Source organism: Colossoma macropomum, unplaced genomic scaffold (genome assembly GCF_904425465.1).
Source record: "Colossoma macropomum unplaced genomic scaffold, Colossoma_macropomum, whole genome shotgun sequence".
NCBI classification, from domain to species: Eukaryota; Metazoa; Chordata; class Actinopteri; order Characiformes; family Serrasalmidae; genus Colossoma; species Colossoma macropomum.
The window spans coordinates 14733094-14751041 of NW_023494793.1; the positions used below are offsets into that span (position 1 = coordinate 14733094).

The 17948-nt window shown below is 37.7% G+C and overlaps 1 protein-coding gene and 1 long non-coding RNA gene across 5 annotated transcripts in view; both read left to right on the forward strand.

Annotated features, from left to right (window-relative positions):
* Positions 1 to 1035: 1035 nt before the first annotated feature.
* Positions 1036 to 9437, forward strand: LOC118813330. 2 transcript variants are annotated; one of them, XR_005007624.1, is made up of 3 exons: positions 1036 to 1422; positions 3860 to 4549; positions 7718 to 9437. It is a non-coding gene; the product is annotated as an uncharacterized LOC118813330 (long non-coding RNA). The 2 variants fall into 2 exon arrangements; XR_005007625.1 differs by having other exon boundaries at positions 1039 to 1422; positions 3860 to 3965.
* Positions 9438 to 15454: 6017 nt separating this feature from the next.
* snrnp200 (small nuclear ribonucleoprotein 200 (U5)) overlaps positions 15455 to 17948 on the forward strand; it is a 77219-nt gene continuing 74725 nt past the window's right edge. The window contains exons 1-6 of one of the 3 annotated variants that reach the window (XM_036578598.1): positions 15455 to 15651; positions 15748 to 15799; positions 15945 to 16108; positions 16184 to 16355; positions 16612 to 16804; positions 17653 to 17708. In XM_036578598.1, the coding sequence (XP_036434491.1) occupies positions 15755 to 15799; positions 15945 to 16108; positions 16184 to 16355; positions 16612 to 16804; positions 17653 to 17708 (630 nt within the window). In that variant the 5' untranslated portion in view covers positions 15455 to 15651; positions 15748 to 15754. The remainder of the gene's footprint in view (positions 15652 to 15747; positions 15800 to 15944; positions 16109 to 16183; positions 16356 to 16611; positions 16805 to 17652; positions 17709 to 17948) is intronic. The other 2 variants (XM_036578599.1, XM_036578600.1) reach the window with 2 other exon arrangements.

Genomic DNA, 17948 nt, shown 5'->3' on the forward strand with positions numbered 1-17948 from the left:
ATATTATAACGCTTAACAGACTTAAGCATATCTGATACATTAGGATCCTTTGTACATTTATGTCTGCAGCTTTATAAATGCTTATGTGTGATGTGGCTGTAATGTTTTCTTCATTTGTTCAGTTGGCCAAGCTTACCAATGCCCTTTGATCCGGGGTCAAACTGGGCGTCCTTGTCTTTCTATCACATTAAAGTTCCTGCTGGAATTCAACTTCAAAACTCGACACATTGCTGACATATTGAGTGTATCCATTAGAACTGTAAAACGGCATCTTAGATAAGTTACTAAGTTGTTATTGGCAGGTTTCTAATAGCCATCCAATTACGCTAGTGTGGATGTACAATGACTTTGGACTCTTATCAGTATTAGGACATAATTGCTTTTAAAAAGTTTTGTGCATTGGACAGATGTTAACCAGTATTTAATTACATATTTCTTGACCTCCTGAAGAGCATAATGTTTTGGTCATGCCAGGCTGCTGCACCAAACACCAAATACAAATAAAGGTAATTGAAATAGAGGTACACTCTTAAAATGATGATTCTTCAAGGGTTCTTTATTAAAGAAAACGGTTCTATACAGAACTATAAACACTCAAATAACCCTTTGCATGATTAAAGTTTTCTTTGCATCATGAAAGCGTTCTTCAAACTGATGGAGAATGTGCTGTAGATGGTCCTATATGGAACCTTTTTGAAAAGAGTTCTATATAGCACCCAAAAGGGTTCTTCTATTGTAATGATGTCAGCCTTGAACCAATAGAAGAATGAGTGTTATATAGAACCCTTTTCAAAAAGTTTCTATATAGAAACGTCTATTCATGCACATTTTCTATCAATCTGAAGAACCCTTTCCTGATGCAAAGAACCCTTTAATCATGCAAAGTGTCACGCATCCGCCGAGTGCCTCGTTGGATTCGGACTCGATCTCCCAGAGTCCTCTGGGAGATCACCTGACTTCCACGCAGCCAACCAACAATGATAGACAGCTGGACTCAAACTCCCAGAACTCTCCGGGAGGTCACATGACCCCCACCTGACCTCAAATTCCTATCCGCTTTCGCGAGCTCCAGAATACTAATGATTGTCACCTGTGTTTTGACTACTATAGCATAGTATTTAAGCCCGGGCTTTAGAATAGGAAACTTGCGTATTGCATCCGTTTCCGTGATCTACTGAGCGTTTATTCCTGTATCTGATTGTCGTGTGTGACCTTTGCCTTTGTTCTTTGACTTTGTCTTTTCGCCCAGCGCTTCGGATTGTTTGCCTGACTTTGGATTTTGGACTTAGACACTCACGTTTTTGCCTTCTCCTGTTTGGACTGTTTGCCTGGTGTTATGTTTATTGTTTTGTTTCTTATCTGCTTTCTGGAATTGACCCATGCCTGTTTTTTTGACCACGAACTTGAACTGCGATCCTACTAGTAAGGCCTCCTTTGTATTTTATATCTGCAAGCGTCTGTTTCTGTTTGACTCGTCACAGAAAGGGTTATTTGAGTGTTTATAGTTCTGTATAGAACCATTCCCTTTAATAAAGAACTCTTGAAGAACCATCTTTTTTTATGAACGTAGTTCTGCTAACTACATTTTAAAAATGTCTGCACTGACAGATATGCACATACTATGTCTGATATTGGCATCTGCCCACAGTTCCCATGTCAGTGCATTCTTAAATGTTATCTTTTCTTTGAATTATGACTGGCTAATTTTTCCCCCTATTTAAACAGGCAGTTGAACTTGTCTTTGCGGGGGCGCTACACTAATGTGACTGATCAAGTCCTTGATGAAAGAATCTCCGAACAGAACGCTGGAAATGATGAACTTGGTGCGGAGTCTGTTAGAGCACGGCTTTTTGGAGAGGGTATCATAGTACAGCGACACAGAATTCGAGAAAGTTTTATCAGAATCAATCCAGTGGGAGCAGCATATCGAGCCATGTCACACAGGTTGCATATCAGAGCCTATCGTGTTGCAGGACCCAACTCTTTATGGCACCTTGACGGCAATCACAAGCTAACCAGCTTTTGTTAAGCTCATTCTGCAAATTGGGTTCTAGCTGTGAACTGCTGTATCATCTAAAAGTGGGCAATATGGCAAAAAATCCCAATAAGAAATTTTCACAATACCCAGTATGTCTACATATTTGTTTTTTTTCCTGATGTTTGATAAGTTGGAATAGACATGAAAAAGAACCAGTGGTACCATGTTAAAAACTGAGTACAATCGTTTTTAATTAATGTTTCATATACTGCACTGCATTAAATCCAGTATGCTCTCATTGTAATGAAACAAGCAGTTGGTTAGTGTTCTAGAAATACTGATATCCACAGTATTCTCAGAAAAGCATATTGTGGAATACTGTGATACAATTTATGTTGATAACGATACATCTTTTCATATTGGACAGACCTACTATCATCTTTATTTATTTGCTGTGTTTAGCTTGTGACAGTGATAATATATTGTATAGTAGTTGTTCATTTTATTAGAAGCATCTCCCTTATCTCTCGCCTACACTTAATGGCCACTTTAGGAGGTACGCCTACTTTATCAGAAATGGGGTTTAACAATTTTGAACCTAAACCAATATCTGCAGTTGTACACTCCCCGGTTTGTTTCATGTGCATGTGATGTGTTGACATTTTTTTAATCTAGGTGGAACTTTTGGCAAAGCCAAAAAAAGTGATGACAATTTTGACCTTTTGAACTGTATGCTGTCGTCAACAGAAATTGCAAAGAAATTGCAGTAGGTCCTTCTTCTTATGGCAATGTTTTTAAATGTGTGATCAGGAAGCAAATACGTTTCCCTTTGCTGTGACATTACATATAATGTTGATGTAGAGCTGTCGAAACGTACATCCTGGGAGAGTATTGTAATCCTCAAAGCATTGGGAACATTACAATTTTATGTTCTGTTACATTCATATTGTCCCAACAGCAGGTGTACTTTATTTTGCCCTAACTCTTCCCCCAACCAATTGGTTTGTTCATGTTTAAATACACTTTGTCATGCTGTTTCAGAGTAGGAGAATGAGCTGGGGGAAAAAAAAAAAATCTCCCCCCACTACTACTCTGATTTTGGCTATGTTCCTGTCTACATATGGTAGCCAATTCCAGGTTTTAGGACACCTTCCACTTCATGAGTTGGTATTATTACAATTTTAATTGTCATATCACATAACACTTTTTATTGAAAATTTTGGTAACACTTTACTGTAGGGTGCTGTTCCTAAGGCTACATGACACCTACATAAGCTTGTCATGACAACTGACATAACTGTACATAAATGTTTATGCATGCTCAATTCAATAGATGTCATCTGTCACAAAGGCTACTTTAGGTAACTTTGATGAACATTGGCAGATATAACCTTTATAGCAAATGATGCCTATTGGAATAAGGTAAACAGTAAAGTGTTACCAAAATTTTAATATAATGCATTGTTCATGTATTTGCAGCTGCAGATGCAATGAACTGTTACACCCTTGCTAGTTCCACTATATAAGTGTACAAGTGCTTAGTGTTGGCCGGATATTACTTGGTTGGCAGACCACTCTCTACACAGCAGTGATATTGTAGAATTGTGGTGTTGTGCTTGTACAAATAATTGAAATGTTGCTGAGGTTTTTACATTCATTCATGTCACTGCCATCAAGAGTAATTTACCACCTAAAATTACCACATTCTTGTGGTCAGGAGCACTGCTGAGGGGCTAGAGAATTGTAAATGCACTTTTTAACTATGCACCAACAAGGTGTACCTAACAGGGCATTTGTATGTGTACGCAATAAACTAGCAATTCTGTGTACAACATATCTTTGCATTTTGTCGAAAAAACAATTGTTGGTCTTCTGTTTCAGATGAAGAGTGATCATACATGGTGGTGTGGATGGATACAGCAGGCTCATTGTGTTCCTCAAAGCTTCAGCCAATAATCGCAGCAGTACTGTCCTGTCCTGTTGACAAGTATGGTGTTCCCTCCAGAGATCTCTGGAGAAGACTTACAAATACAAACCACTCCTTGTTTACATTTTTAGAGAGTGAAGGCACCCTCGATTGCAATAATGAAGCACACTTATGGGCTCTCCATTATATGTATTTGCCGAGACTAAACAGAGATCTTAAACTTTTCATGAATCAGTGGAACCAGCATAAGCTAAGGACAGCAAGGTGTATGTCACCTTTTCAGCTATTTATCCATGGTAGCGTGTCTTGTCAAATGAGTGACAACACTGCCATGAGAGGCCTTTTTGGGGCTGATGAACGTGAAGCCCCAGCACCTGCAGAGGAACAGCAGCCCCCTGTGGCCACAGAATAGGCTGCGGTATCAGAATTGCCCAATTTAAACTGGTTAGAAGCAGTAGAGGTTCCTGCCACTCACTTCCATCTTGAGCAGAGAGTCATGCAAGAGCTTGAAGCCATGGTCAATCCCTGGGAAGGTGCACAGGATAGTTTGGGACCTGATCTTTTTGAGCAAGTTCTTAATTACATAAGCAATGTCCCATAAGAGATACACTATGTGCACAATTATTAGGAAACCTGAATATAAGGTATGTCACAATGATGAATGTTGTCATAGTACAATGCACTTTCTAAAAATATTTAGGACTGAGTAAACCGTTACTTCGACGTAAGTGGTGTGTGTGTGTAAAGGAAACTAAATGCAAAATATAATAGGAAGTGGTTTCTCATAATTTTTACTGAAAACATGCCATAATTGAAAACATTCCCATTGCTCAAAAATCCGAAGCTAAATAAAGTGTGTTCTATAACAATTAAGTCATGACTCATGTTCTAGCAGTTCTCATCTCCAGGACACCCCTTGTGAACAGCACTTGGAATTAAAGTTTTGATTAACATTTTTATAAAATAAATAAGTCCACAGTGTAGAAAATAGTAGTATTTTAATTTTTTACATTTGTATAAAATTACATGCCACTTGTGTGAACATTTAGAACGCATTCCTCAAAGTCAGTCACATTAATTATTTCTCAATTTCTATTGGTTATTTAACAAAAAAAGTATTGTTTAACAGACTCTTCATATGAAGTATGTTATCGCTGAGCACTAATAAAAGTGTTTCAGAACTGTAGCTGAACTATACTGTAAATATTAAACGTGATTGTGAATGGCTTTTACATGGTAAGCTTCTAAGTACTGGTCATCTTGTTCAACAAATATTTGAAGTCTTAGCTTTACCTTTCATTCAACTTGTAAAAGGATTCAGGTTGTACAAATTTGATTGGACAAACTTTGCTAACAATACAAAATTGTAAACTGTAATTCAAAATTGTAATGAAATAAAATTAGCATAAGAAACATAACACATTGTAATTTCAGGTCAACAAATAAGATCAGGCTTTTACCACGCACTGGTGCACTCTAAAAGGTTTCTTTAGTAAAGACAATGATTCTATACAGAACTTTCTGATTCTATATAGTGCTTGTGTCAAACTTGTAACAATAGAAGAACTTTTTCTGGTGCCACATAAGCATGAAGTGGTTTACTAAAAACCCTTTAAGAACCAATTTTAAGAGTGTAGCAGAATTTATTTATCATGTGCTGCGTACTGTGCCCCAGAAAACATGTAACTTACGCTTATCCAAAATGTGGCGACTGTAGCATGCCATTGTTCATCCAATGTTCAAATTCTTCATATGTAGGATGCACTGGCAACCTAATGCTTACAGTGCATGCATTAGCTTCTGGCAAAGATGTCCTCTCACCCGCCTCACGATGTAGGAATTCAAGAGATGGCGGAGTCTGGAAGCCTAGTGGGGGCAGTTTTTCAAGCCCAGATGCAAATATCAATAGCTTCTCCAGGGTTACTGGCTCACATTGTCCTCCTATAGCATAGAAATACAACGTTTTCACGTCTTTTACAGCTCGTAGGTTAGAGTGAGGCATTAACTGTATTTATAAATGTATCTAAGAGAAACTGATATTTTTCTAAAAACAAATGGAAGGGCTATCTGTCATAAAACCTCAAAAAATAAACTGGCTCTTCGTAGGGGCATACAATCCAATCCTATGTGTCTTGGGAGACTTAAGTGTAACACTGCATTACAATTTACCCATAAATATCTGTTCCATTACAACCAAAATTTGCAGGTATTGCCATGAGAATTAGATGATGACCAAAATCATGTTCTACTTTGCAGTATTTAACTGCATAAAACATGGTAGTGGCATGTTGGTTTGTGTTTGTGGAAACAGATAATTGTTTGTGTGTGTGTGTGTGTGTGATATATATATATATATATATACGTACATACATAAACATACACACACACATATATCTTAAGCTATAAGCCTGTGAATTTGCAGGTCAAGGCACTGTTACTCCAGTAACAAATCTGGCAAAATTTTGAGTGTATGTGAGACAGAGCCCAGGTGTCCACTTTTGGACACACCCACTTGGTTTATGTTACCACTAGCTCTTCATTAGTGTTTAATTTCAGACCGCAAGATTACAGCCGGCTGTATTTTCAACAAAGCAGTGATACTGATGCATTTAAATATCCCACCAGTGCTGCTGTGCCTGATAAACTTGAGAGTCTGCAATCCTTCCAAGAATCTTAAATAAAATTGAAAAAAACAAAACAATAAATAAATAAAAAACAAATCTTTTACACGTGGTGCCATCTTTACAAAGCATTCTTTGTTTTTCAGAATGACTGTTCTTACTGTTCAAATCCTAATTTGACTCTTTCTTCAAAATAGTCCTGGGCAGCCTCCTGGACCAGACTGTCCCTTTGAAAAAGGTCCTTGATATGGCGCATTGTGCCAAGTGTGGATAGGCTTTCAGACGCTTCAAAGATAGCTTTTCTTGCCTCTTCAATTGGTGATGCATTTTGAATCTGTAATTTATTACAAACCGACATACAGTGGGGGAAATAAGTATTCAACACATCAACAAATTTGTCATTAAATATATTTCCCATGCAGCTATTCACATTAACATTCAACAAATTTGTACCAGATATTTGTATTAAAAAGGTTTTTAAGCTGACATTGCAAACAAGTCTTCTCTACCAATAATTAAATATGAATTGTGTTCAGTACTTTTTTTTTTAATGCGTAACTCCACTTTATTAGAAATAACGTTTTATGCATAGGAATGTTAGCTGTGTAATTTTACTAATATCAATGTCTGGTTTAAACTTCATGTGAACTGGTTGATGTGCTGTATTCTCCTTTATACCCACACCGAAAGCCGTTTGTTAAAAACAAGTAACTTGCTATTGTGAAAACAATGTTCACCTTGTACATTTCAGAAACATTTTTGCTTATCTAACAATCTGTACTTTTGCTAGTCTCTCACGGAATTCCACATTATGTATCTCTTTGAGGGTGACAGGGCCATTAGATCTTCCAGCGAGAATGTTGTACATTCTCTTAGAAAATAATTATGCAACCCCTCCATGGACACACACTAATCATTCCTTTAACCCTGTATCTTCCATTTCGTACAGCTGGAATATATGCATTTTACATTATACAGATGATTAGGTTCTGCAAATCAACAGTAATGATTAGGCTGTTCTTTACCAGCCTCTAAATTAACAACAACTTTGTTCCATTTTCACTGACAGCCTTAAAAATGAATATTTACAAACATCATATTTAAACTCTCACCACTGGAGTCCAGAGCAAGGTTTTTCTCATCTTCTGGCCCCTCAAAGAGAGAACTTTCTTTCACTGTGTGTATTAACAGACGACAAAATTCCCTGGTCGGTCCTCCATCATCCACAGCACCCTCTGATACATCCCAGTCATCCACAAACACAATGTCAATTTTTTGCAATGGATCGAACAGAGGACGTTCAAAGGCACGTACAGCACATGACATAACATCATCATGGCAGACATTTATCAGATTATGTGATGGGCACTTATCAACATCAATTTTTGAAAGGAGACTTCTCAGGAGGACTGTAGGTAAAAAAGTGGTATACTGTACGTATTAACAAAAACCCCTTCATGTAGCACGAATATCAGTATCATATTAAACCGGCTTCATGAAACCACTCTTGAAATGAAAATTTACAAGGCATTCCAGTCTTATTCAGACCTTAGTTGAAATCACTGTGTATATCACACTGTATATTATGTCAATACAGCAAAAAAATACATCACAGTTAACACAAATACTTGTTTTTTTTCCAAAAGCATACTGTGATGTAATGTACATGTTAACTTGCATATTAAAGAAGAAAGGAGACAGTCCCCTGATTGCATCATTATTTTTATCTGAAAAGTTAAATGGGATTTAGATCTGATCTTTTTGTCTAAGACAATTTAATTTGAAGCATCTATGAATATGCATACACTTTACTGTAAATACTTGTGACACACAAATTGACTGTCAACTTACTCTTTTTTCTCCTGCACAGTAACAAAAGGTGTTCTCTGAAGGACGTGATGTGCTGAAGTAGGAGGGTACAAACTGCCAAGAGGTGGAGAGACACGACGAGCAGAGGGAGGCAAACTGTCAGGGGATGAAGAGATTCTTACAGCAAGAGGAGACAAATTGCCAGTGGATGGAGAGATTCTAGGAGCAGGAGGGGACAAACTGCCAGGGGATGGAGAGATTCTTACAGCAAGAGGAGACAAATTGCCAGGGGATGGAGAGATTCTAGGAGCAGGAGGGGACAAACTGCCGGGGGATGGAGAGATTCTACGAGCAGGAGGGGACAAACTGCCAGGGGATGGAGAGATTCTTTTGGTGACATTGCTGGCTGCAGTGAAAAAAATTCACTTGCCATGTCATCAGCCCCTGCAACAGCCACCAGGTCCTACAAAATTGAAGAAAAATATATATGTTGAACGCACATCAGTGTGGAACAACAGTTAGGGCAAAAGCAACTGAATTGGTAAGATCATAAATGGCCACTGAAAACATGCCTGAAATGGCTGTGATGCCAAAAATTTTCTCCTCAGGAGTCTCCCATCTGGATATTTCAGCTGTATTAAAAACTTCTGCTGGTACAGATATATTGGCAATATGTTTCCTTCTATTCTCTACTGTGTGTCTTCGACATCTCTCCAACTCCAATATCTGTCTTTGTCTCATGTCCTATTGTTAAAATGTAAAAGGTGCACTGTAAAATAAATGTCTGAGCAGCAACAATATATACATATTCTTCATATGTATGATGTACCAAATATTCAAACACAATACTTCTAACATAATGTTACAGTCTTCTCTTTCCAATTAATAAATCATAGTAACAGAATTTCACAACATTCAGAAAGTCTGAATACTAAATAGTCTTACCCTTGTTCTGTCTATTTCAAGAGAGCGGTTGAACTCATTATCTTGCTCTTCTATCAGGGCCCTTCGTGCCACCAAGTCCTTTCAATATCACAGAGAAATAAGAATAGTTTAGAATAGTAGAATAGTTTGATATAAAATTACTGAAGTGCACAATCAACATGCATTTTTTATTTATTTGTGTGTGTTTGTGTGTGTGTGTGTGTGTTAACACACTGATTAGCAACTTCATTAAGTGCATCTTCTTATTTTTACAGTCTTTGTCCAATTACAAACTGTAGTCCACCTGCTACTTTGTTAGCCTCCTTTTGTCCTGTTCTTCAATCATCAGGACCCCCACAGGACCACCACAGACAGGTTTTATTTGGGTGGTGGGTCATTCTCAGCATTGCATTGAGTGGTGGTGTGTTTGTGTGTTACCCTGGTCTGAGTGGATCAGACACAGCAGTGCTGCTGGAGTTTTTAAACACCTCAGTGTCGCTGCTAGACTGAGAATAGTTCACCAACCAAAGATGACCAGCCAACAGTGCCTGCGGGTAGCGTCCTGTGACCACTGATCTATCGTCTCTGACTTTACATCTACAGGTCAAGGTAGGTGTGTCTAAGAGAGTGGACAGAGTGTTTAAAAACTCCAGCAGCACTGCTGTGTCTAATCCACTCAGACCAGCGCAACACACACTAACACACCACCACCACATCAGTGTCACTGCAGTTCTGAGAATGACCCACCACACAAATAATACCTGCCCTGTGGGGGTCCTGATCATTGAAAAACAGTGTAACAAAGTATGCAGAGAAACAGATGGACTACAGTCTGTAAATGTAGAACTACAAAGTGAAACTATATGGTCAGTGGACCTGATAAAATGAAGAAAGCATGTAAATACAAGGAGGTGTTCATGAAGTGGCTGGTCAGTGTATATACAGTGGAGTCATAAAGTATTCAGACCCCTTGACTTTTTTTGCACACTTTTTGTTGTGGATTTGATTTCAAGTTAATATAATTGCCATTTTTTACCCATCAAACCAAATTTTATCAGCTACATATGCTCTAGCCATTTAGAATTATGCAACCTTACCCTACTTCATGTTGAATTTGAGCAAAACAGAAAATTATTACTTACACTTTCATTTGACTCTCCATGTGCAGACTCAGGGACACTAGATTCATGCTATGTTAAGAGAAAGACAGTGTTATGACAATGGTTTACAACATATTTATCTAAAAATCAGAGCCATGAAATGAATTTAAAATAAAATTTCCATTTTTATTGAATAAATATTGGATGAAATTTAATTAATGGTGTTTTTAATCATTAGTGGTTATAAATTAATAGTTTTGGTTTTTCATAAACTATTATGGAAAAACAGTGTCATGCATCCTTCTGGCTCAGAGGCCTCCATGGACTCCCATCTCCCAGAACCCTCTGGGGATCACGTGACTCTTGACACTCTATCACGCTCCAATCACCACTCTCTGTCTCCCAAATACTGATTTATTTCACCTGTTGTAGTCTAGTTAGTGTTTGAGTAAAGCCGGGACTTTTAATTTAGCTGTCTGTGAGATGTTGCTTCTTTCCAGGAGCTACTGAGCATTTCATTTCTTTGTTGTGATGTCCTGGTTCTGACTGATTTTCTGTATTTTGACTTTGCCTTTTTTGCTTTTGGCCTGTTTACCTGGTGTTACGTACCTTGTGTTTTTGTATTTGTTGTCTTTTGTATTTGACCTGTACCTGTTTACTGACTATGATTTTGGATCACGACTCTAACAATAAAGCCTCTTTTCCCATTTTTATCTGTGAGCGTCATTCTGTCACATTACACCCAGCACAAAAGTGAATTTAAAAAACTACTGACAACTTCATCTAAATGCATTTTCTATGAATCCCATAGTGACCAAATACAAGGTGATGATGAATTGTAAATGTTTCTAAATAGTACCAAGTAATTTTCTGTTTGTTCTTCATTTGACATCATGTCCTGTGTGGGGGAAAAAAGATGAATTCAGAAAATGGCAGCAGTGGGGATGGACTACACCTTAGATAAATGGTTACTCACTGGATCACTCATGTTTACTGGATCACTGCCCTCTTCTGTTGCAGCTATCTGTCAAGACAAGTAAAAGGGTGAGTGAATCCTCAGCCAACTTACCTGAAAAAATGTTAGCTATTGAAATGACAATAAAAAGCAGTCAGAAGCAGTTTTATAAAACAAGGTATTCTAGGTTATACCTTAAAGCGAATGTAAACTGCTGAACGAGAAAACTCTGGGCATGCTTTAATAACAGCCGGACACTGAGCACTGAGTTCAACTCATTGTCATTCTTCAATCGTCCTTCCAACCTAAGCTGTCTCTCTAGCCTTTCTATAGCTCCGATTATGAGCTTCCCAACTAGTTCACAGAGATGGACACTCGAGTGGCACCACATCTTGACTCGTGACTCTACTCGGACTCTAGACTTAAGACCTTTAGAGCGTTTCATTACATAAAAACAAAACCTTCGTTCCGAGTGAAACTGTTTAACGCCCTAATGTTTAGCATTTCTGATTAGTTGGAGGATTAAGTGTAAAAAAGATATTAAGTTTAAAATGATGAATTCGATATTTTCCTTACGATGTCCATATGAAATATTCTTGTCTTTGTAACATTATTAAATTGATATAGCCTAAACGGGATAAGCATTAAGTTAGTTGCAGTAAATTCTCTTCCGGAGTGAAACTCAGTTCAGTTTAGCACCGTTCCAGAAGTTGTAAGGATGAAACTTAGCTCTGTTAAACAGAGCAAAAGTTATTTATCATTTCTGGATGATCAGCATTAAAAATATAAATTGAATAATAACTTATATCCCTGCAATTTGTCTCCCTGTTAGCAGGCTAGAACTATGCTAATTGATCACATGGACGATTATTGTTTTCCACTGACTAGCATTAACCTAAAGCAGTTAACATTAGCTCGAACTTCAAGATAACGTTCCATCAGTAAGACCAAAATATCTTACTGGTCTACCAAGCTTTATCGACTTGGCATGTCTCCCACATCTGCATTTTCCTCTATCTGAAGATGCTGAACAATAAGTCTGTTAAAGGTGGCCTGAAGAGCCTAAAGTCGTCTTCTTGCTGCCATGGCACTTAAGGTCAAAAACATCTAACGTTAGTGAATGAATGGTGAAGTACGTTGCGGTGATTCAGTTTTAGCGCCACCTAGTGTCCCTCTGTCAGTTTCAAATGTAAAACAAAACATAACAAAACAACTGAATAAATGATTTATGTTAAATAAATTAGGATAAATCAAATAATTAACAACTATTTTTAAGTGTACAGTATGTCCCCAAACCTAAAAATCCTAACGCGTTTTCGACAAATACAAAAAAAACATGGCTCATGCATGATCAACAGAAAGCCACATCACGTACCCTACCTATGTAGTGCAAATTAACAGTTCTTATTTTCAGACTATTAATAATTTTAAAAAAATTGTAAAAATATGTTTATCAAATGGGAGTTTGCATGTTCTCCCTGTCTCTGTGTGGGTTTCCTCCCACAGTCCAAAGACATGCAATCATATACATATACATGTGTAATGGTATATCAAATTAATTTGCAACATTTTTATCTTGCATATATATATATATATATATATATATATATATATATTATTTATTTATTATATATTATAAATATGCAATACAGCAAACAAACAAACCATAATCAAATAAACAAACATTGTGCATAAAAAAGCAGAAAATGTTGCATTTAAACTACTGCAAACTAGAACTATATATCAGATTTAATTCATTAAGCCATTTCACTTGTACAGTGTCTTCCACAAATATTGGCACCCCAGTAAACATGAGCAAAACAGGCTGTAAAAAACCTTTTTATCTTTCATTGAAGATATTAACCAAAGTCCCACTTTTATATGAAAAATGCATATACATATTTTTCTAAAATCTATGTGAGCCATTGTTGGCATCTCTAAGTGTACCACTATGTGCAGCCTCCCTTGGCAAAGATAACAGCTCTTTGCAAAGTCTTCTCCTGTAATGCTTAATGAGACTGTGTAACACATGGGGTGAGGGATGTCAGACCATTCTTTATAAAGAACCTCTCCACAAATTTCTCCAGATATTTGTTGACTCTCCTCATCAGCTCATCACACAATTTTTCTACAGAGTTTAGGCCAAGGACTGGGATGACCATTCCAAATCCTTGATTCTGTGGTCAGTGAACCATTTCTGTGTTAACATGTGGCAGTAGTATGAGGGAAAATTGATTGAGGGAGGGAGGAGAACTCTGAGAATTTGGGCTGGAGTTCTGGGCAGCTTCTGCCTGTAACCAGAAGGCGAGATCCCCCCTCATAGCTGTAGCAGGACTGATGTAGGACTGAGGAACAGGGAGGAGATGGGGTGGCAGTGGGAATTGCAAACACTTCGTCATGGGAAGGCGAGGATGTGAATTTATAAGGCATTAGATTGGAAGAAGGCGGGGTTTCAGGCATGTTCCTCCCCCCAAACTTCAGCTATAATATAACTATGTTTATTGTTTTCCTAATGGGTTGATATGTCAAGGACTCTACTGGTTTAACAGGTGTTCAGGGACTGACTCCAGATGCATTTGATGGTTTCCTAATGGGATCTAACGGTGTCCTACAGAAAACTAGTGGTCTCTAATGGTAACCATTAAGCTAATTCTCATTAGAAAGCAAATCCATCAGGTTCTAATGGTCTCTTTTCATCAGTGAAGAGACAGATGCAGAAAAAATAACATCTGGTATTTTAAATTTCAAAAGCATAGCTCTGTTTAGAATCTAAAATATTCTTAAAAAGAAAGAAACGTCCACTAATCTGCCAGAGGCCGTCTCAGAAGTCGGTAATCGTGTCAGTGTAAGAGATCTTATAGCGTCTATATGGCGTTGTAATACATTGGCGGCCCACTAGGGGGCATCAGCACACTAAGGAAAATAGCTGCGAATCTAAAAAAAAATTTTTAGATTCGCAGCTTTAAGATGACGTTGAGACACGTAAAATCCTGCCACTATTACAAGTAAATAAATTTTTCCTGCACACGATAAAAAATCACATGTACAGGTGTCAAAAATCTTTCGTCTGTATACGATCATGCTTGGCCGTCTGCACCATAGATATACATCCTTAGATGCCGCGTTGCCTGTTGTTCTCTATCTGAGGTGATACACACATCACACATCAGCAAATCAATCAATGTGGGAATCACTTCACATCTTAATACACATAAAAATAAAATACCCTCACAAAACACAGTAAGAAGGATGAAGCTAAATTGCCTTCCTATTCGCCAGCTTCTTTCTGGTGCCTGAAGCTGCACCATTTAAGGTGGAATGGGAAAATTCACACAAGAAGCTGGCTAATGCACCATTCAAGGTGGAACGGGAAAATTCGAACAAGATGCTGGCTGATGCATCATTTAAGGTGAAAATTCGAACAAGAAGCTGGCAAACACGAAGCTAACCTCGGCTTTAGTTTTGTGTAAGGTGCTACCTTAATGTTAATCTATTGTGAATATCTACACATAGCATTATGAAATGCTATAATTTACCTATTTTACCCAATTACTGAATAGACTATTAAATGAAATAAGCTTAATATAAAACCAGCGAAAAAACAATCACATCAACAGGTTCTGTGTGCCTCATTAACCACACGGCCATATCTATTAAACATAAACATTACACAATACGCAATAAAAAAATTAAATAAATCACAGTTTCTGGCTCTATCTTTAAAGAGCTTAAAAAGAACTTGACAGGAGTGACGTTTCATGATGCAACGGTATTGGCGGGACCAGCGGTGCGGTGCCGCAAACAGACAATCAGCTGTATGGCAGACCGTCTCATTTCGGTTTAGCATTCGCGGGTCTAAGCAGCCTCGGAAGGACACGTCTTCGTAGACCGCGTCCTTTGCAGGATGCAGCCCCTGAATTGCGACACACTCTCAGTTTTCATTAGTTAGGCCAGTTCTGTTAACAAACTAGAAACAAACACACTATATAAGGTCATGAAAAGCAGGAGCATAAACAATCGAATAATTAGGAATGCTTGATATTACAGATGAAACGGTGTAGCGCAACTATTTTTTTTTGCCATATCTCTCCAATGCACACGGGGGCGCTACATCTTCACAGCCCCGGAATTGCCTGGAACCGGAAACAGTATCATAATGCCGACATAGCTGGGCGAGCGTTGTGGTTGCGTTGTGCGTGTTAAAAACGTGTAGAAATTTGTTGGATAAGCGCACTAAATCAGTTGAGTTTAATTTGACTCTTACTATATTTGGACAGAATCCCAACAGTCTGAGTTGTATCGTCTCGTTTTTCGGCGGCGTCCAAACCTTGCCGTAGGTCAGGCGTGCATGCAAGTTTGTTTGCTTAACTAACGTTAATGATTTAAAAGACATTCTGGTTTAATTTTTGCTTTTTACTCTCTTTGTTTCAAAGTAAAAGTATGGCGGACGTTACAGCGCGTAGTTTGCAATATGAATATAAAGCGGTAAGTGTTATAAGTCAATGCTTGATTTTAAGTCGTTTTGATTTTTGTTTAGTTGTTACTATTTGTGTGTGAGAGTGCGAGAGAGAGAGATGTGGAGTTGCAGTTGTATGTCCTTAAATGTTGTATTTCTGTGTTGATCCTGTAGAACTCAAACTTGGTTTTGCAAGCCGACCGGTCTCTCATTGACCGCACTCGGCGAGATGAGCCCACAGGCGAAGTATTGTCACTGGTTGGAAAACTGGAAGGAACCAAAATGGGAGACAAGAGTCAAAGAACAAAGCCACAAATGTTGGAAGAGAGGAGAGCAAAGTAAGTGTGCTTTGTATATATCTGTTGGATCGACATTTTTTTTTGTATTATGTAACTTCATTTTATGTTATGTAGGAGAAGAAAGAGGGATGAAGACAGACATGATATTAACAAAATGAAAGGATTTACACTTTTGTCGGAGGGCATTGATGAGATGGTGGGTATTGTATACAAGCCCAAAACCAAGGAGACCAGAGAAACATATGAAATCCTCCTAAGTTTCATTCAGGCTGCCCTTGGAGACCAGGCAAGTTCTGTATCTCTTGTCTTTTAACATTTTCTTAAAGTGGAGAATCTTTTCAAACAAATCTTACCTTTACCTGCTCAGCAAGTTGTTTGGTCAGTGTATACCTGTGTTTTGCACAACTGTCTTGCAAATATCTTGTAATAAAGCAGAGTTTGAAGAATTGTTTAAGGTATAAATTGCGGTGTTTTAGGTAGAAGAGTAGGAAAGTGTTTTCTCTCCTCCACCACTTATTCCTCTCCCACTTTTAACACCTCAGCCAAGAGACATTTTATGTGGCGCCGCTGATGAAGTGTTAGCTGTCCTCAAGAACGATAAGATGAGGGATAAGGAAAGAAGGCGGGAGGTTGAGCAGTTGCTTGGGCCAACAGATGACACACGTTACCATGTCCTGGTCAACTTGGGCAGGAAGATCACTGACTATGGAGGAGACAAGGAGCTCCAAAATATGGGTAAAATTGTGGACATAGAAAGACCTGCTATAGTAATGATGGTAGAGAAGCACCTGATTCTTGCTGAACTTCATGAATACTTTCATGAATAGTTGTTTCACAGTTTTAAGTGTTTAGTTACTTCTAATCTACTAAAGCTAAATGCAATAATTGAAAAAGGGAAATGTTTAAAACAGCTGGTTCTTTTACCTATTTTAATGAAACCATTCCCTTTTCTACACTGATTTGTGTTACTTAAACAGAAAACAAACCTTTATCAAGCTAGATGGTAGCAAGGCACCCAGGACATGCTCTCAGGTGCATATGTTTATGAGACGTTTAGTGCATGCTGAGGTATAAAGTGGTTTTTAAAGCTACTCAGAAAAACTAGACCATACAGAATCTGAACCATGGGCACTCCCCCTCTCACTGACAAATCAACCAAAGTTGTTTTCAGTTTTTAAGCTTATGTGGTTAAATACTTGCTGTTTCCTGTGTGTTTCTACTCAACTCATAATTGACACATAGAGACAGCTTCAGCAACCTTTTGTGTTGCTGAATTGGACGAGATCCTTAGATTACCATTTTAAACCTCAGTGATGTTTGTTATGTTGTAGTATTTCAAATGTTGTTATTAAAGCATAATTTATAAATACTGTAAAGAATAAACTATTTTATTCAGTTCTTAGGTTGAGCTTTTATTTTAATGTTCTTGTTTTTTACTTATTTGTATATTAGAGGTAATGGTGAAAATAAAATTTGAAAGAATATTTGAAAATAAAAATCCCCTAAATGCAAGAGTGATTTCAAGCAGGTCATTCGCATTACAATATTTGTCAAATGTAATGTTTGTCTCTCCTCTGGTGCAGATGATAACATAGATGAAACATATGGAGTAAATGTTCAGTTTGAGTCGGATGAGGAGGTACGTACGTGTGTCTTTGTGCGTCTGTCACCTGTACATATGTACATGTTACTGGCACTCATCAGAAACATCTTGCAAAAACAATCATTAAAATAATCAACAGAATTATTCAGAAGTGATTGCTTGCCATTTATCTCATAGAAATCGTTCTGACAAGATTTATTTTGTTTGTTAAGAATAGTGGATTTTTTTTTGTTTTTTGTTTTCTCCATTGCTCCTAATCTTTAGGATCTCCCTTGT